Here is a 24,547-nt window from a genome sequence, read left to right as displayed (position 1 = left end):
TATCACCAGAATGATTGACAATTAGGAGGACCAAATGCAAATGTGTCTTGTTATGAAGTGTCTGTAAACATCTGGTTCTCACTGTATGTGCACTACCGTTCAAAAGTTTGGGGTCACCCACACAATTTTATGTGATCCATGAATTCTTGTATGTACGAGCCTTCATTTCTCAGAGCAAGAATTAAAGTCAAGTTTCAGTGCCATTTTGAGAGTATATTCAAACTCACAAACACTTCTGCTCTAGATGCTCGACTAGCTTAAAGGAAGGAGAGTTTTTAACTTCTCTGTTCAGTATAACAGTTCTCAGCTATGCTAATGTAATTGCATGAGAGTTTTCTGACCATCAATAGAAGAGTGATGGCTGCTGGAAATGTGCCTCTGTCCACCCACCTTTTCTCGCTGGAGCATTTACCACATGAACAATGTCCTCACTGCATTTCGGATCAATTTAATGTTATCCTCATTAAAACAAAAACAGTGCTTTTCTCCCACAAACAAGGACATTTTAAACTTTAGACCCGAACAATCCCCAGAGCTCATTTCACATCTGTATTTTCACTCTCTAAAGCTTTGCATCATGAAATTAAAATTGTGCACGTCCAAAACAAAGAGTTTACTCACCGCAGATGAGCAGGTCCTGTGGTCCTGTGGTCCTGTGGTCCTGTGGTCCTGTGGTCCTGTGGTCCTGTGGTCCTCTGGTCCTCTGGTCCTGTGGTCCTCTGGTCCTGTGGTCCTCTGCTGCAGACGGAGCAGAGACTGTACGTGATGTGATGAAGACCCGCCCTCAGACCGACAGGCACCGCTCCCTCCTCGCCCCGTCACTCCCCTCCGAGCTGGGCCAGGATGAGGGTGGACATTCAGGGGTGCCCGCCCACAGGGTCAGGCTTAAGCTGATTAGTTGATATATGTATGACGTTTCACTCTCATGACTTGCGACTATTATCCGCGTGCCCACAGTCGGTTGAACAGATTTTTAAAAGTTTTGATTTGATTTCCTTTTTGTTGCACTGAGCACGCCTGCACTTCCTGACGTCACGGCGTTCATTCACACCGCTGTGTTTGTCCGTGACCTGGAGAGTTCACCTCTGACCTCTGACCTTTACACCGACAAACCAACGACGGCCCTTTGTTTTATTCAGAGAAACGTTAGATTGTTTCGTTTTGTCGTATGAAAAAGAAAAACCCAATTCATTTATGATTTATGATGATGAGTTACATCCAGGTCCATCAGGGACAGAGAGGAGGCTTGTCCGGAGGAAGGAGGGGTGAAAATGGGCCCTTCTTGTCAGACGCACCATTTACTGGAAATGGAAAGTGAAACTGAACGGTTGGACTGAGATCGTTATCAGAGAGAAAACAAAAACCGTTTCTCTTTCAGTTTGACTTGAGTGCAGAGGGGGGTTTTCCTGTAAATCATTTCTATTCAGATTAGAGTGGGGTGGCCTAATATAAAACGCTTTTTGCTTTGGTGGTGGTTGTGTAAAAACACAAGAAAGTAGCACTGGTGGAAGAAGTAGGCTACTCAATATTCTAACTTAAAGGTGTATTATGCAACTTTTTATGAAGGTTTTCACTCCAGACGGACCCACACACCAGAAAACCTACAAAACAACTGATCCTGCAGCGTTGTAAAGACCACCGAGATCAACAGTAAAGATGATACATTTTTACTTAAAGAGACTAGATGCAAGTTGTCCATTTTATACTCACTACCGCCACCTCAGGTCTTACGCGTAACTGCAGCTTCTATATTAAGCTTGTGCATGATGAAGTAGCACCTTTCTGAGTGACAGTGCAGGATTTTAGAGGCAGTTGTGGTGAACAGGTCTGAGCTCATTCTACACATTAGGACATGGAGGAACATGTGGGGGAGGAAAATACAGAATATTTGCATTTTTAAACTCTGTATAGTCCCTTTAAGTAAAAGTATAAAGGTATGCATTGTAAACTGTCCCTCATGAGTAAAAAGTAGAAGTATTTAACCCAATTTAAAAATGTAGTGGAGCAGAAAGTACAGACACATGCTCTAAAATATAATGAAGTAAAAGTAAAAACCATTCATCATCAAGTAAAAGTACCTATAATTTGTACTTTTTACTTGTACTGTTTACTTTGTTACTTTCTGTCACTGTAAAGTAGATACAACATTTTACTATTTAGTTTTCTAGTTTGCATTTTCAAAAGTCTGGAAAATATGGTTTTAAAGACATTGGTCTCATTTTACCCCCAGAGTCGGGGATTTGCATTAAACATGAAGTCTTATTTTTTACATTTCAGTGTTTCCCATTAGCAATTTTACGCAAAAAAAAGAGTTTCTTTTCATAAGCTCCTTCTGCAGATTATGACATTTTGTCTCTAAAACCCTCAAATGAATGTAATACTATATCACATTTAGATTTGCTGGTCTCTACTAGACCCAGAACCACCAAAGCAAACACTTAAGAATTGTACGTTTACAGTTTCAGTTTGTTATTCGTTGTTTCTTATGAACCAGAGGCTTCATTTGCCCCGAGTCAATTTACCCCATTTTTCTTCTTGGAAAATACCAACATACATTTAAGAAGAAGTATAATTTTATACCAAACAAAATGACAAACCAACATAAAAAACATAGACATTGATTGTATTTGTTTTTGTTTCAGGCCAAAAATTCACTTTGAGTCGTGAAAAACACCTTTTTCATAAAAGTGGGTTATTTTAGACATTTTTTGTCTGTAAAATCAAATCATGTAAAGATCAAATCCATAATCTCACATAAAATATAAGGGTGGTTCAACTTCCCCACTCTCCCCGACGCCGCTCCTCTTCACCGGGCCCTGGCAGTGGCTCTTGTGCAGCACAAGTTCAACAAAACAAAGATGATTAACTTTGTGACAGTTTTTGTTTCCTGTGGACGGTTCCGTCATGACAGACCTGAGCCATAAACAGTTATGTTCCGTTTGTGTCACTTTTTCACGGCTGTTAAAATCTCATAGATGAACATTTTAAAAACATATCACATAATTGTTGATCCACTTCTGTTCCGCAATAAAACCACTTATAGTATAAGTATATAAGTATATAAGTATATAGTACTTTATCAAAGTATGAAGGTATTTTTGAGCCAATTTAAAGAAGAAAAAAGCCCTCACAAAATAGCTTGTTTTCCATATAAAAAGGGAGCTTTGGCAGAAACTGATTTACATTTTAACCTCTTACTTTAACCGAGTGCATTTTCTCCAGTTCGGCTTTCCCCAAATCTAAGCTCAAATGGAGCTTACAGCCTATAGGCCAGAGTAGCACCTCATTTGAAAGCTAAGACCTACAAAATGAGTCTAAACAAATCTTTTTCCTCGCATTGCGTTTTTGTCGCTTTCAAGTCTTGTTTTTAGATTTGGTTAAAGCCAAACTGGAGAAAATGTGATCAGTTCCAAAGATCAGTAACAACTTTCATTTTATGTGAAGCTGAGCTTGTTTTCTCCTCAATGTTACGTTATTGAGGTTCACACGAGGGTAAGAGGTTCGTCATAAGTCGGTCTGTACAGGATCATGACGGGTCACGTGGGGTCGTGACGGGGTCATGTGGGGTCGTGACGGGGTCATGTGGGGTCGTGACGGGGTCACGTGGGGTCGTGACGGGTCATGTGGGGTCGTGACGGGTCATGTGGGGTCGTGACGGGGTCATGTGGGGTCGTGACGGGGTCATGTGGGGTCGTGACGGGGTCATGTGGGGTCGTGACGGGGTCATGTGACAGACTGAGGCAAACAGAGGTTTGAAAATAAAATTTAATTGAAACTTGTACAAAATGAAGAATTAGAAAAAACAGCTCATGGAGCTCAACCATTGGACCGTCATCAACTTAAACCAACCAATCAGAGCGCAGCGCAGACCTCCGCGTCCAATCAGAGCCCAGTACAGAGTCTATTGTCCAATCAGAGTGCTGTGTGGGCGGGTCAGCGGCGGATGGGCGGGGGCAGCAGCGTGGAGGCGGACACTGAGTCTGGGAACAGGCCGTGATAGGTCGGCAGCGGCACGAACGCCGCGCTGATCATTTTACCTGAAACAAAGACAAAACATTATTATTCTCTGGACTTTCTGTCTGCTGCTCCAGCTCAGCTCCAAAAACCCCGCCCACAAACAAAGCTTTTTAAAAAGGATTTTTCTTAATATTTTTGAAATTGGCAAATGTTTAGATGTACACAAATGTACGGGGTCATTTCAGTCTCTCTCTATTATTTTTTAAATGGATTTTTCCTATTTACAGAGAAAACATTACACACATTTTCTCCACTGCGACTTTAACCAAATCTAAAACTTCTTGATCAAAGCCTCAAAACAGTGACGAAAACGAACACACAAATAACAAATAAAAAGTGATGAAAAGGCAAAAAAGAGGCACAAAAATGTGACAGAAAAGCAACAATATAATCAAAAGCAAGACGACAACGCCGGGGAAAAAGCAATGAAGAATTGCACAGAAACATGACCAAAAAAAAACAAAAGCAAGACAAAAACGCTTAAAATATGACACAAACATAACGCGACCAAAAGTCACCATTAGTTTTGTAGGTCTTAGCTTTCAAATGAGGCGCTACTTTGGCCTAGAGCCTGTAAAGTTTTAGATGTGGGTAAAACTGAACTGGAGAAAACGTGCACGGTTAAGGCGAGGGTAAGAGGTTAAAAAGGTAATAATGTAAAGCAATTCATGGAACATTGATAAAAACATAAAGAGGAAAAGGTCAAATGTTAAACCGTGTTCAGTTTGACGACATCATTTAGTTTGAGTCTTTTGACAAAAATGTCATTTAATTTTTAGTAAAAAAATGATCTTCAAATTTAGTCGACTAAAGTTAAGACGAATTTAGTGACCTTTGCATTTATAATATTTATTATAAGTGCGTCACTGAGTGATGAAAAATGACCTGAATGAGCCTCTGCTTCAGCGCCATCTAATGGCAACTATATTTGGTGGACATTTCTATCATTACATGATTGAATCAACAAGCCACAGGTGTGTTTAGTTCTTCCAGGGCCAAGTTTTTCAGTTATGAATGAATCAAGTCCACCTGCAGCGTCAAAATCTCCAATCATCTGGACCTCGCTCGAACAAAACACTTTAGTGCTCTGGTTTCCCGCAGCACTAAACCATGTTACTGCACTGTGAGACTTCCCAGTCAGTCAGAATGCCAGTAGTGAGTCCAGTGGTGCAAGTGGCATCTTCACAGCTGCTGCTGTACCTGAGATATGGTGGAGGAAAGTCTCCGCAATTGTGGCCGAAAGTGAGGATTTTTTTTTTAAATGACCGCAGTATTTTTCCATATTTGCGCTTTGGTGCGGGATATATCTGTGATTTTAGACTGCGGCTTTGTGAATGAAATGAGAAAACCTTGCAGCAACATCAGACTGTACCAGCGGCCGCTCTAACGTCGGGAAAGGGTGTAGCTAACGCTAGCTCCCCTTCACTGCTGCGCAAACGGCCTGACTGTGCACGCGCCCCGGCACGCGCCCCGGCGCACACGCCCCTTGTATAGTGTTTGACGCTGCTCCTCGGTGCGCACTACGGCTGAAAGATATATCGTTATTGTATTGATATCGAGATATGAACATTCAAAACTGTTGGCAACTTACATCTTGCCCGGGGACGACAGTTGAAAACTAGCTTTGGAGCTAAAACTGGCACATTTACAGTGATGTTAATTAATGTGCATTGTCCCTGTTCAAATAAACTAATAAAATAAATAAAATAAAGTAAAAACATTCAAATCGAAATAGCAGGATATAAACAATACAGATTTTCATCAATGAAACTGCATTCTTTTGTATTATGTTTTTATTTTTCTAAAAAACGCTTGGTTTTAACCTAAGCTATAGTTATATCTTATCGATATCGAAATATCTGGAATAAATATGGAGATATGAAATTTTGTCCATATCGTTCAGCCCTAGTGCGCACTCATTTGCATAAAGCAAAGTTTTTGAACAAATGAGCTCTATATTTATATATAAACATATTACAAAAATACAGCGATACATTTTTGTTCAGGTTTTTGTAAGTACTATACAGCAAAAGTTTCAAATCGATATCACCCACTTTAAATGTTTTCCTTTTTGACCCTTCATTATTTGTTAAAATATGCAAATTAGTTACATTGTCTTAGCCCACAATTACACTCTGACATCATATCTGAATTGATTATCTATCTTCTTGGAAGTCAATTTTGAGAATGATCTTACAGAACAAAGCTGCTGAAAATGGCAGCACTTTATGGGATAAGTTGGTACAGACCACGTCCCATTGTTTTCACCAGACGTGGCCGAAGATGAAAACTGAAATGCTTAGAACTTTGGAAGTACTTGATGTATTTCAGTCTTGCTGATCTCGGTCTCCACATGCTATTGGGAATATTATCTACTGTATTTCAACTGGCATTGCTAATTTAATCAAGGTCTTCTGGTTTATGGAGCTTCGTCCACATGAACAAAGCTCAGAGCTGCTCCTTTGGCAGAGAATTTACATGACACGAGGCTCTTTCAAACTGTCACTGGAAGTTTTGGATGATTTTAGTCTCTTTTCATTTTTATTTAGTCATATTTTAGTCAAAAAAATATCTGGACATTTTAGTAGTTTGATTTAGTTTCAGTCGGTAAAAATACAACTGACTAAAATTATGACGGAATATTTCAGCAGTGTATTAACATTTAGCAGCTACTTGTATTGTATGTTTCTGTTTGTCTCTTACAGTGTGTTCACACGCAAGGCAAGGTATAAAAAGTTCGACCGCGTCTGACACGCGTTTAGTCCTCACCTCCGAAGTAGCGTCCGTGCAGAGCAGCGACGGCCGCCATCGCCGCCGGAATCGAAGGACACTTCACATAAACATTTCCCTGAAAAACAGCAGATGATCAGCTCCAGGCCACATCACAGACTTCATTCTGTTCATCGCTTGGCTATTTGAGGATGTGTTGTTGTTCGTTGGTGCTTGTGCTTGTCCTGAGGGATTGTGGGTCATGTAGTAGGAGCAGGGGATTGTGGGTAGTGTAGTACCTCTGTGGAGTTGCGGTCCACGTAGATATGAACTACTCCTCCGTGTTTGTTGCATTCTTCAATAACGTCGGCCTGAATCTCCAGCTCCCAACCCGGATTATCCTCGCTGTAATATTTAATATGATTGTTATTAACAAAAGCATCCACCAGGGGTCTCCTGACTACAGAACAAATATATCAATCAGTCTTTAGGAAGCAGGTAGAACACATTACATTATTCCAATTTAAACAAACATGATCAAGTTTCCTGTTGTTTCCTGCACATGAACCAGGCACATTTTCTCCATTGCCTTTTTGAGCAACAAATCCATGGAAATGTAGCCGTTTGAAGCTCATTATTACAGATTTCTGATGTTTGAAATATATGGCTTCATTATCGTGTTTGAGAAAGTCCCACAATATAAACATAGTTATTTTGTCACTATCACCAAGCGTAGGCGTTACCTTCTCGGGTTGAACATGTTGGACAGCTGGAAGCAGTTGGTGGCCAGGGCCGGAGCGGCGATGTTGATGTTGGGGGCGAGTCCTGGAGTCATTCCTGGAGTCAAACCCGAGGTCAGCCCTGAAACCGGGAAACAGGTGTTCAGTGACCGATTGGAGAGGAGCGGGGGAGGAGTCAAAGTGAGGGGGGAGGTACCTGCTGCCATGGCGCCCACGCTGATGGCGCCGCTCATCTGCAGCGCCTGTTTGGCAGCCGGCGGAATCTGCAGCCCGGTCCCTGAGAACAGAGCACACAGGACACACTGGTCACACCAGGACACACTGGTCACACCAGGACACACTGGTCACACCAGGACACACTGGTCACACCAGGACACACTGGTCACACCAGGACACACTGGTCACACCACAGTGGTCTAATGTAAATGGACCTATTCTTCCAGATCATTCATGCATGTACTGCCGCATTCTATGGCGAGACGCTGCAAGTGAAAGGATAAAAAACCTTACGATCGGTTTACACAAACACCGCTAATCCACGTTCATGACCGAGGATCACGAATGTGGATGGAGTTTGATGATTGGAGGGAAAATTATTACGCAAATATTGTCCTGCACTGCTACGAGCTTCTACAGGCCACTGTCAGGAATCAGTTGAAGGGTCCGATCACGCACAAGCTTATCATAGAAGCTGCAGTTACGCGTAAGACCTGAGGTGGCAGTAGCGAGTATAAAATGACCAACTTGCATCTAGTCTCTTTAAAGAGGAGGTATTATGCTTTTTTCAGTCCCATAGCACCAGTCTATATCACACTACAATGATGACCAAACCTTCTGTTGGTCTGTAAATGCAGTAAATTAGAATAACTGCCTTGTATAAAATTGCTCTCTCAAAATGGCTGTAGTGAATGTCTTGAAATAGGCCTCTGTCTCTTTAAGAACCTCTGAGCCTTTAGACACGCCCCCTCCACACGCTGTCTGTGGCGTCAGTGGGGAGGGGGTTCTGCTGAGGAGCAGTGGTTGGTTACTCGGCTGGTGACGAAAGCTCGGAGGCGTCTCCAGGAGGTGGGGGCGTTCCTAGGAGGACTCAGGCAAAGCTATCCCTAAAATGGCCGCCATCAGAGTTTTTACAGATTACTCAGAAATACGTGAATGTGCCAAGGCAACACTTCAGCCATGTTTTTAATGAGGGAATGACATAATAACATGATGGAAAGCTTGAAAAAGTCGATTTTGCATAATACCCCCCCTTTAATATAGAAGCTGCCGTTACACCTAAGACCTGAGGTGGCAGTAGAGAGTATAAAATGACCAACTTGCATCTAGTCTCTTTAAGATTTGGGCGAAAGTGGTGCCTTTAAAACATAAATATAAATCCAAGTAAAATCCCATTCTCGTTTGTTGGAGTTGACGTGGATTTGATAGTTCGAAAAATAAAAACAAAACTACACAAAGCTGCCTTCCTGTTAGAATAAGGTGAAAAGGGCCAGGATAACGCCTCATTTGAAAGCTTTTTTGACTTTCTTTATCATCTCATTTGCATCACCTTTTTGTTGCACTTTCATCGCTTTTGTTGCTTTTTTCTAAGTCTAAGCTTTTAGATTTGGGTGAAGCTGAAGTGGAGGAAACGTGCAGGGTGAAGGTGGGGGTTAAGAGGTTAAATGAGACCTCTGGAGGAAGACCAGACTACGTTCCTACGTTAGAATCTAAGGTTTCCTCACCCTCCGCCAGGCGGGCCATGAGCTGCAGGCGTCCCGTGGGGCCCAGGTCGATGCCGGTGCGCTCCAGCTCGTCGTTATCGAGGAAGGACGAGGCGAGCATGGGGTCGGTCCTCTCCGTGACGTGGCCCACCTTCATGGGACGTCCCGCCAGCTCGAAGCCGTTCAGCTGCTCCATGGCCTTCTTCGCACACTCGCTGTCTGCGAACTGTCCCACACAGACACGTCACAATCACAGCTGAAGCTCCGTGTGTTTGCGAACACTTGCATATGGCAAGATAGAACATTGAGTTTAAATGGAAATATAGGGAAGAATTAGGGGCAAAATACGGAAAAAACACAGAAAAAGATCAGGGGAAAAATTGCAAAATAATAGGGAAAAATGGGGGGAAATAAAATGAAAAAATATAAATATATTGGGAGAAATAAATTAATAAATAGGCACCAATTTGTGCGAAAAGGAAGACAGAAATCAGGAATAAACAGGGGGGAAAATGGGGGGAAAATAAAATGGGAAAAAAAATAATAATTGGGGGGGAAAAATGAACAGACATGGGAAAAATTGGAATAAATAGGGCAAAAATTAGGGATAAAGAGGGAATTAATAGGGACCAAATCGGTGGATTAATGAAGGAAAGAAATGGGGGGGAAATTGTTGGGAAATGTTTTTTCCACTCTTTTGTAGTCTGTTCTCTTCTTGACTGACAAACCGATGTAAGTTTGTTGGCAGATATTCATTTTTACCCAGCCCAGTGTTTGTGAATGAATAAGCGCGGGTCATAAATACACATGGTAAAGAGAGTTAATACTGGAAAGCTGTGTATGTTTTGAAAATGGCTTTATTTCTCAAAGAAGAGTATTGTATTTTTTAACTGTTCTGACGGCTCTAAAAAGGTCTCACTCGTCTTTGTTTCTCTGTGACAGATAATGCTAATGCCACTCGTCTGTTAGAGCCGTGTGAATGAATAAAAGTGAGGAACTCACGGTGATGAAGCCGTATCCTCGCGAGCGGCCCGTCTCGTTGTCCATCATCAGCTGAATGCTCTCGATCTGAAACACGACGGCAGAGCAAAGGTCAGGAGACAGGACCATGGTACAAATCATGTTTACGACAGTACTGACCCGTCCGAAGGGCTCAAAGATCCCTCGCAGCATGTCCTCAGTGATGTTGAAGTGCAGAGAGCCCACGTACAGCCTCATGGGCCCCACGCTCCCCCTGTGGAGGGAACATGCCGCTGCAGCCGCCGCAGCGCGGTTCTTCTCCGCCTACAACACATTTATACACATGTTTAATACTAGAACATAACCCACCTTAAGAACTCTTTAAAAGACCAACACGTGTCCCATTTACAAAAGGTATTTTATCTTCTTGCAAAGATTTGATATAATTACGATTTCAAATGATGTAATATCAGAATAAACAGGTGAAGTGTTTTGAAACCTGTTCCATAAACAAAAGAAGGAGAAATGCACCAGCTAGTTCGGGCGTAGAAAGGACGGTTTTATTTCAGGCTTACAATGTCCTTAAAAGCCTCTCGTGAGCAGAGCATTAGCCACATGTGCAACAACACAACAATTCTGGGGCATTTAAGGGCATTTTCACACATGTTCAATTGTTAGTTCAGTCCGTGTTCACACGCGCTCGTACCAAACGTTGCATCACGTCGTGGTGAAATACAGCGAGACTGATATACACGAAGTGAGGAGAAGTGCACTTTAATCGGCACATGGAGAGGAAAGTGCCCCTGCAGCATGAGGGAAAGAGACGTCCCTTGATGGTTTACAGCTGATCCATTTTGCCTCGTCAGAGCAGTAATCCAGACGTCCACATGCAACGTGTTTTCATTCTTTCTTCACGCAAAAAAGAGGCGTGAGAGTGAGAGAGGTTTGGCTCCGACCCAGAGGCGAGTGAAGCCTGTTTAGACCGGCTTAAAGTGCTGCGGTTGGATTCACACTGACCTCGCATCAAGACACTTTAGGTCGACCTAACTAGAGTCTGTGTGAAAACGCACGATGATCCTGCACAAAGGTTCCAATGTTACTACAGGAGATATTTAGTTACACTCACTTCATTTAAAAGTACAATAAAGTAATATGCGCAGGAACCGACTCGGCTCCCAGAGGTCATTCTATAATATATTTATATTAATGAGGATTAAGAAGAAACAACATTACTCTCCCACGGGGCTTCCTAATTCTGTCTACAAGACGCCACAGTATTTGGAGTATTTGAAGTATGCACAGTATTTGAAGTATTTGTAGTAAGCAGGACCTGTGAGGCCTGTATTCGGAGTACATACCTGTGAGGCCTGCACGATGATGGGCACTCCCAGCAGCCTCTGTCCCGTCAGACCGATGGCCAGAGGAACTGAACTGGTGTCTACAAACTCGATGTAAGCGATTCCTTTGGAGCGACGCGAGTTCCTGTCCGAGATGATCCTCACGTCACGCACCTGAGACACACGAGAGGATCGCGAGGATCAGAGAGGAGCAGAGAGGATCAGAGAGGATCAGAGAGGATCAGAGAGGATCAGAGAGGAGCAGAGAGGATCAGAGAGGATCAGAGAGGGGCAGAGAGGAGCAGAGAGGATCAGAGAGGAGCAGAGAGGATCAGAGAGGGGCAGAGAGGAGCAGAGAGGATCAGAGAGGATCAGAGAGGATCAGAGAGGAGCAGAGAGGATCAGAGAGGATCAGGGAGGAGCAGAGAGGATCAGAGAGGAGCAGAGAGGATCAGAGAGGGGCAGAGAGGATCAGAGAGGGGCAGAGAGGATCAGAGAGGATCAGAGAGGATCAGAGAGGATCAGAGAGGATCAGAGAGGATCAGAGAGGAGCAGAGAGGATCAGAGAGGATCAGAGAGGATCAGAGAGGATCAGAGAGGGGCAGAGAGGATCAGAGAGGGGCAGAGAGGATCAGAGAGGATCAGAGAGGGGCAGAGAGGAGCAGAGAGGAGCAGAGAGGATCAGAGAGGAGCAGAGAGGAGCAGAGAGGAGCAGAGAGGATCAGAGAGGAGCAGAGAGGAGCAGAGAGGATCAGAGAGGAGCAGAGAGGATCAGAGAGGATCAGAGAGGATCAGAGAGGATCAGAGAGGAGCAGAGAGGAGCAGAGAGGATCAGGGAGGAGCAGAGAGGAGCAGAGAGGGGCAGAGAGGATCAGAGAGGATCAGAGATGATCAGAGAGGATCAGAGAGGGGCAGAGAGGGGCAGAGAGGATCAGAGAGGAGCAGAGAGGAGCAGAGAGGATCAGGGAGGAGCAGAGAGGAGCAGAGAGGGGCAGAGAGGATCAGAGAGGATCAGAGATGATCAGAGAGGATCAGAGAGGGGCAGAGAGGGGCAGAGAGGATCAGAGATGATCAGAGAGGATCAGAGAGGGGCAGAGAGGGGCAGGTAGGATCAGAGAGGAGCAGAGAGGAGCAGAGAGGAGCAGAGAGGATCAGAGAGGAGCAGAGAGGAGCAGAGAGGATCAGAGAGGATCAGAGAGGATCAGAGAGGAGCAGAGAGGAGCAGAGAGGATCAGGGAGGAGCAGAGAGGAGCAGAGAGGGGCAGAGAGGATCAGGGAGGAGCAGAGAGGAGCAGAGAGGGGCAGAGAGGAGCAGAGAGGAGCAGAGAGGGGCAGAGAGGAGCAGAGAGGAGCAGAGAGGAGCAGAGAGGAGCAGAGAGGAGCAGAGAGGGGCAGAGAGGAGCAGAGAGGATCAGAGAGGATCAGAGATGATCAGAGAGGATCAGAGAGGAGCAGAGAGGGGCAGGTAGGATCAGAGAGGATCAGAGAGGAGCAGAGAGGAGCAGAGAGGATCAGAGAGGAGCAGAGAGGAGCAGAGAGGATCAGAGAGGATCAGAAAGGATCAGAGAGGATCAGAGAGGGGCAGAGAGGATCAGAGAGGATCAGAAAGGATCAGAGAGGATCAGAGAGGAGCAGAGAGGAGCAGAGAGGATCAGAGAGGATCAGAGGAGCAGAGAGGGGCAGAGGGGCAGAGAGGCAGAGAGGAGCAGAGAGGATCAGAGAGGGGCAGAGAGGGGCAGAGAGGCAGAGAGGAGCAGAGAGGATCAGAGAGGATCAGAGAGGATCAGAGAGGATCAGAGAGGATCAGAGAGGATCAGAGAGGGGCAGAGAGGCAGAGAGGATCAGAGAGGGGCAGAGAGGCAGAGAGGATCAGAGAGGAGCAGAGAGGATCAGAGAGGAGCAGAGAGGCAGAGAGGAGCAGAGAGGATCAGAGAGGGGCAGAGAGGCAGAGAGGAGCAGAGAGGATCAGAGAGGAGCAGAGAGGATCAGAGAGGGGCAGAGAGGCAGAGAGGAGCAGAGAGGATCAGAGAGGAGCAGAGAGGATCAGAGAGGGGCAGAGAGGCAGAGAGGAGCAGAGAGGATCAGAGAGGATCAGAGAGGATCAGAGAGGCAGAGAGGAGCAGAGAGGATCAGAGAGGAGCAGAGAGGATCAGAGAGGATCAGAGAGGATCAGAGAGGATCAGAGAGGATCAGAAAGGATCAGAGAGGATCAGAGAGGAGCAGAGAGGATCAGAGAGGATCAGAGAGGATCAGAAAGGATCAGAGAGGATCAAAGAGGATCAGAGGATCAGAGAGGGGCAGAGAGGAGCAGAGAGGATCAGAGAGGATCAGAGAGGATCAGAGAGGAGCAGAGAGGATCAGAGAGGATCAGAGAGGAGCAGAGAGGAGCAGAAAGGATCAGAGAGGAGCAGAGAGGATCAGAAAGGATCAGAGAGGAGCAGAGAGGATCAGAGAGGATCAGAGGATCAGAGAGGATCAGAGAGGGGCAGAGAGGATCAGAGAGGATCAGAGAGGATCAGAGAGGATCAGAGAGGATCAGAGAGGGGCAGAGAGGATCAGAGAGGATCAGAGGATCAGAGAGGAGCAGAGAGGATCAGAGAGGATCAGAGGATCAGAGAGGATCAGAGAGGGGCAGAGAGGATCAGAGAGGATCAGAGAGGATCAGAGAGGATCAGAGAGGATCAGAGGATCAGAGAGGATCAGAGAGGAGCAGAGAGGTGCAGAGAGGAGCAGAGAGGATCAGAGAGGAGCAGAGAGGATCAGAGAGGAGCAGAGGATCAGAGAGGGGCAGAGAGGCAGAGAGGAGCAGAGAGGATCAGAGAGGATCAGAGAGGATCAGAGAGGAGCAGAGAGGATCAGAGAGGAGCAGAGAGGATCAGAGAGGAGCAGAGAGGAGCAGAAAGGATCAGAGGATCAGAGAGGATCAGAGAGGATCAGAGAGGAGCAGAGAGGATCAGAGAGGAGCAGAGAGGATCAGAGGATCAGAGAGGATCAGAGAGGAGCAGAGAGGAGCAGAGAGGAGCAGAGAGGATCAGAGAGGAGCAGAGAGGGGCAGAGAGGATCAGAGAGGAGCAGAGAGGATCAGAGAGGATCAGAGAGGATCAGAGAGGAGCAGAGAGGATCAGAGAGGAGCAGAGAGGAGCAGAGAGGAGCAGAGAGGAGCAGAGAGGATCAGAGAGGAGCAGAGAGGGGCAGAGAGGATCAGAGAGGAGCAGAGAGGATCAGAGAGGAGCAGAGAGGATCAGAGAGGATCAGAGAGGATCAGAGAGGAGCAGAGAGGGGCAGAGAGGAGCAGAGAGGATCAGAGAGGAGCAGAGAGGATCAGAGAGGGGCAGAGAGGATCAGAGAGGAGCAGAGAGGATCAGAGAGGATCAGAGAGGATCAGAGAGGAGCAGAGAGGATCAGAGAGGAGCAGAGAGGAGCAGAGAGGAGCAGAGAGGAGCAGAGAGGATCAGAGAGGAGCAGAGAGGGGCAGAGAGGATCAGAGAGGAGCAGAGAGGATCAGAGAGGAGCAGAGAGGATCAGAGAGGATCAGAGAGGATCAGAGAGGAGCAGAGAGGGGCAGAGAGGAGCAGAGAGGGGCAGAGAGGAGCAGAGAGGATCAGAGAGGGGCAGAGAGGGGCAGAGAGGATCAGAGAGGATCAGAGAGGAGCAGAGAGGGGCAGAGAGGATCAGAGATGATCAGAGAGGGGCAGAGAGGGGCAGAGAGGATCAGAGAGGGGCAGAGAGGGGCAGAGAGGATCAGAGAGGATCAGAGAGGAGCAGAGAGGATCAGAGAGGAGCAGAGAGGATCAGAGAGGATCAGAGAGGATCAGAGAGGATCAGAGAGGATCAGAGAGGATCAGAGAGGAGCAGAGAGGGGCAGAGAGGATCAGAGAGGATCAGAGAGGATCAGAGAGGAGCAGAGAGGAGCAGAGAGGATCAGAGAGGAGCAGAGAGGAGCAGAGAGGATCAGAGAGGATCAGAGAGGAGCAGAGAGGAGCAGAGAGGGGCAGAGAGGATCAGAGAGGATCAGAGAGGAGCAGAGAGGAGCAGAGAGGAGCAGAGAGGATCAGAGAGGGGCAGAGAGGATCAGAAAGGATCAGAGAGGATCAGAAAGGATCAGAGAGGATCAGAGAGGATCAGAGAGGAGCAGAGAGGAGCAGAGAGGAGCAGAGAGGATCAGAGAGGAGCAGAGAGGAGCAGAGAGGAGCAGAGAGGATCAGAAAGGATCAGAGAGGATCAGAGAGGATCAGAGAGGAGCAGAGAGGAGCAGAGAGGGGCAGAGAGGATCAGAGAGGAGCAGAGAGGAGCAGAGAGGATCAGAGAGGATCAGAAAGGATCAGAGAGGATCAGAAAGGATCAGAGAGGATCAGAGAGGATCAGAGAGGAGCAGAGAGGAGCAGAGAGGAGCAGAGAGGATCAGAAAGGATCAGAGAGGATCAGAGAGGATCAGAGAGGAGCAGAGAGGAGCAGAGAGGGGCAGAGAGGATCAGAGAGGGGCAGAGAGGAGCAGAGAGGATCAGAGAGGAGCAGAGAGGATCAGAAAGGATCAGAGAGGATCAGAGAGGATCAGAGAGGAGCAGAGAGGATCAGAGAGGAGCAGAGAGGATCAGAAAGGATCAGAGAGGATCAGAGAGGATCAGAGAGGATCAGAGAGGATCAGAGAGGATCAGAGAGGATCAGAGAGGAGCAGAGAGGAGCAGAGAGGAGCAGAGAGGATCAGAAAGGATCAGAGAGGATCAGAGAGGATCAGAGAGGAGCAGAGAGGATCAGAGAGGGGCAGAGAGGATCAGAGAGGAGCAGAGAGGAGCAGAGAGGATCAGAGAGGATCAGAAAGGATCAGAGAGGATCAGAAAGGATCAGAGAGGATCAGAGAGGATCAGAGAGGAGCAGAGAGGAGCAGAGAGGATCAGAAAGGATCAGAGAGGATCAGAGAGGATCAGGGAGGGGCAGAGAGGAGCAGAGAGGATCAGAAAGGATCAGAGAGGAGCAGAGAGGAGCAGAGAGGGGCAGAGAGGGGCAGAGAGGATCAGAGATGATCAGAGAGGGGCAGAGAGGGGCAGAGAGGAGCAGAGAGGAGCAGAGAGGATCAGAAAGGATCAGAGAGGATCAGAGAGGATCAGAGAGGAGCAGAGAGGAGCAGAGAGGAGCAGAGAGGATCAGAGAGGATCAGAGAGGATCAGAGAGGATCAGAGAGGGGCAGAGAGGATCAGAGAGGATCAGAGAGGAGCAGAGAGGGGCAGAGAGGATCAGAGATGATCAGAGAGGATCAGAAAGGATCAGAGAGGATCAGAGAGGATCAGAGAGGATCAGAGAGGAGCAGAGAGGATCAGAGAGGAGCAGAGAGGATCAGAGAGGAGCAGAGAGGGGCAGAGAGGAGCAGAGAGGGGCAGAGAGGATCAGAGAGGAGCAGAGAGGATCAGAGAGGAGCAGAGAGGAGCAGAGAGGGGCAGAGAGGGGCAGAGAGGATCAGAGCGGATCAGAGAGGAGCAGAGAGGGGCAGAGAGGATCAGAGAGGGGCAGAGAGGAGCAGAGAGGATCAGAGAGGATCAGAGAGGATCAGAGAGGATCAGAGAGGGGCAGAGAGGGGCAGAGAGGATCAGAGAGGAGCAGAGAGGATCAGAGAGGAGCAGAGAGGAGCAGAGAGGATCAGAGAGGATCAGAGAGGATCAGAGAGGATCAGAGAGGATCAGAGAGGAGCAGAGAGGATCAGAGAGGAGCAGAGAGGAGCAGAGAGGATCAGAGAGGGGCAGAGAGGAGCAGAGAGGATCAGAGAGGATCAGAGAGGATCAGAGAGGATCAGAGAGGGGCAGAGAGGGGCAGAGAGGAGCAGAGAGGAGCAGAGAGGATCAGAGAGGAGCAGAGAGGAGCAGAGAGGATCAGAGAGGAGCAGAGAGGAGCAGAGAGGAGCAGAGAGGAGCAGAGAGGAGCAGAGAGGATCAGAGAGGATCAGAGAGGAGCAGAGAGAGGCAGAGAGGAGCAGAGAGGAGCAGAGAGGATCAGAAAGGATCAGAGAGGGGCAGAGAGGAGCAGAGAGGAGCAGAGAGGATCAGAGAGGAGCAGAGAGGAGCAGAGAGGATCAGAAAGGATCAGAGAGGATCAGAGAGGGGCAGAGAGGATCAGAGAGGAGCAGAGAGGATCAGAGAGGAGCAGAGAGGGGCATAGAGGATCAGAGAGGATCAGAGAGGATCAGGGAGGAGCAGAGAGGAGCAGAGAGGAGCAGAGAGGGGCAGAGAGGAGCAGAGAGGAGCAGAGAGGATCAGAGAGGAGCAGAGAGGAGCAGAGAGGAGCAGAGAGGAGCAGAGAGAGACAGACCTTGCCCACAGCGGAGAAGAAGTCCTCCAGGTCTCGGGGGCGGATGCGCGCTGCCAGCTGCATACAGAACACAGTGCGGGCGTCTCTCTCCTCGGGGCTCAGGTTATCGATGGGCGCCCTGCAGAACACAGTCAGTTACTGTGTCAGTAACTGTCCTCACCCTGCCCTTTATGTATAAAAGTGCAAAGCTGTGGAACTCACTGCCCACTGAGCTCAAAACAGAGCTGAACCCATTTGTAAATAGAGTGAATGAATGATTTGTAGTAGGGCTTCAAACTATATATCAATCTCGATCAATATGGGAATTGAATAGAAACGATGAGATAGATGTTGAAAAATAACGGACGCAGAGGCCAGTCCTACCTCACGGGGCTCTTCTCCTTGTGGACGGGCGGACTCTTGCTGCGGGAGCGGTGTTTCTTGGGCCTGTAACGGTCACAAACATCAGTACAGAGACTCTGTGGAGGCGCTGCCCTCTCAGTGGCCTGTACTCACGGGCGGTGGTCTCTGTAGCGGCCCTTGTCGCGGCTCTTGCTGCGGTGTCGCTCGCGGCTGCTCTTCCGTTTGCGGCTGCGACTGCGGCTCCTCTTCCTGTCGCGACTCTTCTTCCTCTCTCTGCTGCGGCTGCGCTTCTTACTGCTGCGGGAAAACGGAGGGTTAAGGTGAGACTGTGCAGCGAAACAGAGAAACATGGACGTGATAGAGTGAAACGTCTGCTGGAGATACTGACATAAATGTAGGTTTTCTAAAAAGAGATGATGTTAAAGTGGAATGAAAACCTCATGTCAGTATTTGTGGATGAAAACGGGAGTCTGGGCAGTGGGCGCGTATCACAGATACCACTATTATACCAATGCCGGGACCTGAAAAGTTCTTTTTTTGATATTCATGTTATCTTAATTAAATTAAAACAGTTATATAAAAATATATGGTTCAAGAGAAAACAGCACAAAAGAAAGAACACAGGCCTCAGCAGTGTCATGTGACATGTCATGTTTTGAGCAGAGAGCGCTCACTCAGTCTCTGATCTGATATTTGGTACAAATGTCCTTCAAAGTAAATTAAACTCATGATAAAAAACATTCAAACCTGTGTATTAGCTCTATAAACCTATAATGGTGTCTGATACACTTTTGCACAGACGCTCTTTGCTTCCCCTCACACGCTGCAGCAGGTCTGCTCCTTTACTGTGCGCACGCCTGTCTTCTTGTCATCACTCAAGTTCCACATTCAGTCCTGGTTTAGTCTTGGTTTATAACCGGTTTAGCCGTTTTTTTAAACAAGGCACCAAAATATATATATGTGACCGGGTCACTGTGGGTAAAGGTATGGGGCAGTCGTTTGTCCAACTGGGGTGCTGCAGTGAACGCACCATCCAAGGTGCGTGTTTACTTCCGCTTGCCCTGATTAGTAATGCATTAAAGCTGTGGACGCCGTGCAGCATTCAGTCTCGGGGCCGTGGGTTCGAGTGGCGCATGTAAGTAGCTCGCTTTTGGTGCGTTTTAGGCCTATTAATGCACATCAATACTGTCGCTAACACAATGTACTTCTGGCCCGGGTGTTTTAGGAGGTTACGGGTACTGGCCTCTCCTGTAAGGGCGCCAGAAGCCCCGGTTTGGCCATAGTCTGGTGTTTGCAAGGTAAATGCGGTTCAGATTTGTTTGTTTTTTTGTTTCCTAACGCACAGTGGAACTAACATGCATATGGTTGCTTCAACAGTTGGCCTCTGTTGCTCAATTTATGCTCTCAATTTATGCTCTCAAGTTAATGCTCTCAATTTATGCTCTCAATTTATGCTCTCAATTTATGCTCTCAAGTTAATGCTCTCAATTTATGCTCTCAAGTTTATGCTCTCAATTTATGCTCTCAATTTATGCTCTCAATTTATGCTCTCAAGTTAATGCTCTCAATTGGTGCTCTCCAGTTTTTTTGGTAGAGTACGTGAAGTTTGTCAGTTACTGGGTGGGTTACTGACGGGTCGCCGAAACAAAGTTGCCTCAGAGATTAACCATAGCCCTGCCCCTTAACATAGCAATGCACTTTTCCACGTAAACATTAGCACTTTGAAACCAAGCACTTTAGGCTGTGAATGTGGATTTAGCTTTTCATTTTTGTTGCTTTGCCTTTGGTTTGGGTTTATTTGCAGTTTTGTTTATTATTCTATTATTTCTGTTAAACTAGTCCATGTTTACTTTCTTGAGTGTGGGTGCTTGAAAATACATTTTAAAGAAATAACCTATTTTTAATAATTGTAAAATAAAGAGATATACATTTTGTACTACTTCTGACTTTGCTCATTTTTTGTGCCAGACCTACCTGCCTATTTTCATAGGGAAACCCTCTGCTAACTTAACATACAAGCATAGTGCAGACCAGGGGGCTCGTTGCCCCGCCCTTGTCCACAGCACGTTAGAGAGGTTACATATACACTGCTCACAAAAACTTAGGGCACACTCAAAAAACACATCCTCGATGTCAATCAATTCGATTTTTCGGATGAAAATCTTTATTCATAGTGCAGGGCAATGTGTTGAGAACAAAATAACAAATTCTCAGCCCCTGGAGGTCTGGATCCAAAATTATAGTCAAAATCAAAGTGACAAATCAGGTCACTGGTTGATCCAGATTCTGTAGAAAATCCTCCAAACGAGTCTGTATCATCCTCAGTCGTGTGTGTGGCCTCCACGTGCCTGAATGCACTCCCTACAACGCCTGGGCAGCTCCTGATGAGACCACGGATGTCCTCCTGAGGGATCTCCTCCCAGACCTGGATTAGAGCATCAGTCAGCTCCTGGACAGTCTGTGGTGCGACGTGGCGTTGATGGATGGACCGAGACATGATGTCCCAGATGTATCTATTGGATTTAAGTCTGGGGAACGGGCAGGCCAGTCCATAACATCAATACCTTCATCATGCAGGACCTGCTGACACACTCTTGCCACATGTGGCCTGGCATTATCAGGCATCAGAAGTAACCCAGGGCCCACAGCACCAGCATATGGTCTTACAATAGGTCTGAGGATCTCATCCCGGTCCCCAATGCCAGTCAGGGAACCTCTGGCTCGCACATGGAGGGCTCATCCGTGAAGAGCACAGGGCACCATTGGCCAATCTGCCAATCGCTGTGTTCTCGGGCAAATGCCAATCGTGCTCCACGGTGTTGGGCAGTAAGCACCGGCCCAACGCCCTCATACCACCCTCATATCACCCTCATGGAGTCGGTTTCTGACCGTTTGAGCACCAACATGCACATTTGTGGTCCTCTGGAGGTCATTTTGTAGGGCTCGGGCAGTGCTTCTCCTGTTTCTCTGTGCACAAATAAGCAGATAGCGGTCCTGCTGCTGGGTTGTTGACCTCGGTCGCCCCCCCCCAGGTCTCCTGGTTTACTGGCCTGTCTCCTGGTTTCTCCTCCATGCTCTGGACACTGCACTGGGAGACACAGCAAACCTTCTTGCCACAGCACGAATGGACGTGCCATTTTGGATGAGCATCACTCCCTGAGCGACTTCTGTGGGCTGTAGATGCTCCTCATGATACCTCTAGTGGTGAGAACACTGGACAAATGCAAAAGTGTTCCAAAAATACGGTACAAAGGATGAAGGCAGGGAAATGGTCTGTGGTCACCACCTGCAAAACCATTCCTCTTTTGGAGTGATCTTGCTAATTGCCTCTCATTTCCACCTGTGTCTGTTTCATTTCCACAACACCAAGTGAAACTGATTCACAATAAGCGTGGCTTCCTAACTGGACAGTCTGATATCCCAGAAAGTTGACTGACTTGGAGTTACATTGTGTTTTTTGAGTGTGCCCTAAGTTTTTGTGAGCAGTGTATATATTTTTTTGTTGTCAATTCCACCCCCTTACGGAGCTTTTCGGTCAAAAACCCGCACATCGATAACCGTGGGACCAACATCCATTTGCTCAAATATTAACTCTGCTTTTCAGTACCGGTGCCTAAACAGTACTTTCAATAGCTATGTATAAAAAAAGTAGTTTTAGTAAGTCCTAAAACGGCACAGAAAGAACACAGGCCTCAGCAGAGTCACCTGTAACTTCATGTTTAGAGCAGAATTTCCACTAAAGTAGTGATAAAAAGAGAGAAAAGACATTTTTCTAGAGATGCAGCGATCCAGCTGTTTTGCTTCAGATACCGATACTGGGGGCTTGAGTATCTGCCAATATTCAATTTTAACCAATACCAAGAGACTTTCTCAAAAGTGGTTTCTCTGAGTGAAAAAGTGTAGGAGCCCCATTTCTCCATTTTAATATCAATAAAGTCTCATCTTTTCTTTTGGTGTTACAGACTAATTATTAGTTAAATCCATTTCTAAACTAATGGAAAACATTTAACAAGGATCGCTGGACTTTTTATATCCTTGGCTACAAGACATGTCTTTAGTTTACATTAATATAAACTTGTGCATTACAAATATGTTATATCAGCTTCATGAGCTAAAATACAAACACTTGGCCACTCGAGCAGTAGTTATGTTGTTTCATTAGGATATTATTTAGGTATTTCTATCTTAGTTTTTGACCCAGCCTTGATGAGTTCTCGTTAGTGTTAGCATGCTGCCATGACCTTTAGCATGCTAATGCTCAACACGGCATGTTGTTTCTCCAGGTTCTCAGCTTCAAAATGACATACAGCATGTCCACACTCACTGAGGCTGGAGTGAATAGTGTTTTTAAAGCAGTGACAGCCAAAGCAGGTATTGGTATTAGGCAGGGAGGATTAAATGGGGCCTGGCTCAGTGCAAACTGATTTTCAGCAGGTTCCTGCAGAACACACAACCACAGCATCAACACTCGACACAGACACTGTCACAGACGAAAGGAGGAACACACTGGTGTGAGGCTATAGTGTCCGTCACCAGTGGTCACATTACACTGGCAGTCGATAACCTGCGAGTAATTCTATTTTTAGATCACAAAGGCATACATTTGGGAGCATATGCGACTACAATGGTCACAATTTGAAGCCCTGACAGTTTATTGTTCCAGTGCTGTGGAGCGAACCCAAGTTGGATTGTTTGGGAGGAACACATAACGTCATGTGTGGAGGTGTACTCACTTTTTCCTCCCTGTATGAATGTGCACGTGATGTGCACGTCGAGAGGGAGTGTGTTGGTGTGTGTTTAGGGGCAGGCGAGCGTGTCGTGCTGTTCCTTCGCCAGCTCTGATGGCGCTCGGTTCTAATGACTCAAACCAACACTGACCCACATGTGACCTCTGACCTCCAGGCTCCCACGGCGGCGCTGGCTCAGGCCGTTCTGGCTGAAGTTCCCACACAGCTCGTCTCCTACTTTAAGATGAGAGGCCTGGAGCCGCAGAAGCCGCCGAGCCCCAAGTGAAACTCCCATCAGCCCCTGCAGTGGCGTTGGGTCCAACACGGCGCCCGACGCAGACGACAACAGCTGCACATGAAGAACTACCACTCCCTCCTCTCCTCCAGCTCTGGCTGTTCCACTTTCACATTCAGTTTCCCACAGACCTCCCAGTTATGAACATCAGAAATAACGGTGGATCCAGTCCCAGAGACGACCAGTTCAAAAACCTAATTATTCTCCTCTAATACTCTTAATTATCTTTATTATTTTAATCAGTCAGGTCTCTGTGACTGAAACGAGGCTCAAACTAAAGTCAAAGTTGTTACTGTGAGTTAAACCTGCACATATTTGGGTCAACTCCTAAAGACTAAAGAAAAAGTCAAAAAGGGACTAAAAACATGAACTTTCACTGCACAAAGAAGAACTCTGGGCCTTGATTAGATATTAATGAAATCTGAATCATACAAATATAAAGTGAACAACATTGATCTAAGTCTTAATTACGTCCAACAGAAACACTGAAACACCTCTTGTCTGTGGGAAAAATGCCAATCATTCCTTTGACTTCACCTTTTCATATCGACCAATCACAGAGCAGCTGAAGTCTGGCGGCCAATCAGACGCCAGGACAGCGTTAGCACTTCTGTTAGCTTTGGCGCTCGCCACTAACTGCACTTTCCGCCTGACAGCTTTAACACAAGACGCCTTTAACTCTATGCCACATTAAACCACTGCTGCCTTAGCGTTAGCCTTAGCATTAGCATTAGCTTTACTAGCTTTAGCAAAGGGACCTTTTTAATTGTGTTTGTGCCTTTATAGCAGTACCATGTTAACGCCACATTTAAACATTGTACTTGTTTTGTATCATGAACCACCTGATGCTGGATTATTAGAAGAGGTCGACCGATATATCGAGCCGATATTTGGGCATTTTACAATATCGATTTTGGCCGATCACTTTATCACTAGGGCTGTGTTTCATTAATCGATTCCTTTGTATAGCCTGATATCGATTCAAAAAACCCTTAAACCGATCCAAGGGCCGTGTGTGACGCATGAACTATGTTTATTTCAATCAGACGGAAACTTCTTTTTAGTTCTTTTTGTACGGCGTTCCACCCTTCAGTTTGAGCTCGTCCCTCTAGCCTCCGGGACCAAAGTTATAGCTTGGCAACAAACAAGTAAAGATAAAAAATGGCTTTTGCACATGTTTCCTTGTCCTGCAAATCTTCCAAACAAAGATTTAGTCTGGACAGCTTCAGTGTTAGTGTCACAGTGGCAGCCATGTTGTTTACTTTACGCACATGCAACAAAGCTACTTTTTAGCAAAGAGGTTTAACACTTGATGGGACATTATCTATGAGAAGCAATAAAACAAAACTAAGACCAGGACTTTTAATACATGTTTTTCCCATGTGACGTCATGTTAAACAAAAGCACATGATTAATGTAACTG

At 46.4% G+C, this 24,547-nt stretch overlaps 2 protein-coding genes across 5 annotated transcripts in view; one reads left to right on the top strand and one right to left on the bottom strand.

The window, feature by feature from the left end:
* The window catches only part of LOC306962736 (copine-1-like), a 78,939-nt gene extending 55,664 nt beyond the window's left edge, over window positions 1-23,275 (top strand). For all 3 annotated transcript variants that reach the window (XM_079556001.1, XM_079555998.1, XM_079556000.1), the window contains exon 15: window positions 23,005-23,275. In XM_079556001.1, the coding sequence (XP_079412127.1) occupies window positions 23,005-23,115 (111 nt within the window). In that variant the 3' untranslated portion in view covers window positions 23,116-23,275. The remainder of the gene's footprint in view (window positions 1-23,004) is intronic.
* On the bottom strand, window positions 3,754-18,420 carry LOC306963143 (RNA-binding protein 39-like). Of its 2 annotated transcripts, XM_079556619.1 has the most exons (12): window positions 18,256-18,328; window positions 18,124-18,186; window positions 17,761-17,878; window positions 11,485-11,637; window positions 10,307-10,450; window positions 10,169-10,234; window positions 9,188-9,392; window positions 7,663-7,743; window positions 7,470-7,587; window positions 7,026-7,131; window positions 6,787-6,865; window positions 3,754-4,037 (listed from the first exon to the last, which is right to left on the bottom strand). In XM_079556619.1, exons 3-12 carry the CDS (start codon window positions 17,821-17,823, stop codon window positions 3,934-3,936), a joined length of 1,119 nt encoding a protein of 372 aa, XP_079412745.1. In that variant the 5' UTR covers window positions 17,824-17,878; window positions 18,124-18,186; window positions 18,256-18,328; the 3' UTR covers window positions 3,754-3,933. The 2 variants fall into 2 exon arrangements, with proteins under 2 accessions (XP_079412745.1, XP_079412746.1); XM_079556620.1 differs by having other exon boundaries at window positions 7,470-7,743; window positions 18,256-18,420.
* Window positions 23,276-24,547: the final 1,272 nt, after the last annotated feature.

The sequence above is a fragment of the Gobius niger genome (assembly GCF_951799975.1).
Source record: "Gobius niger genome assembly, chromosome: 5".
In the NCBI taxonomy this organism is placed as follows: Eukaryota; Metazoa; Chordata; class Actinopteri; order Gobiiformes; family Gobiidae; genus Gobius; species Gobius niger.
The sequence above is the reverse complement of the archived record's forward strand: the minus strand, read 5'-3'. Positions and strand labels throughout refer to the sequence as shown.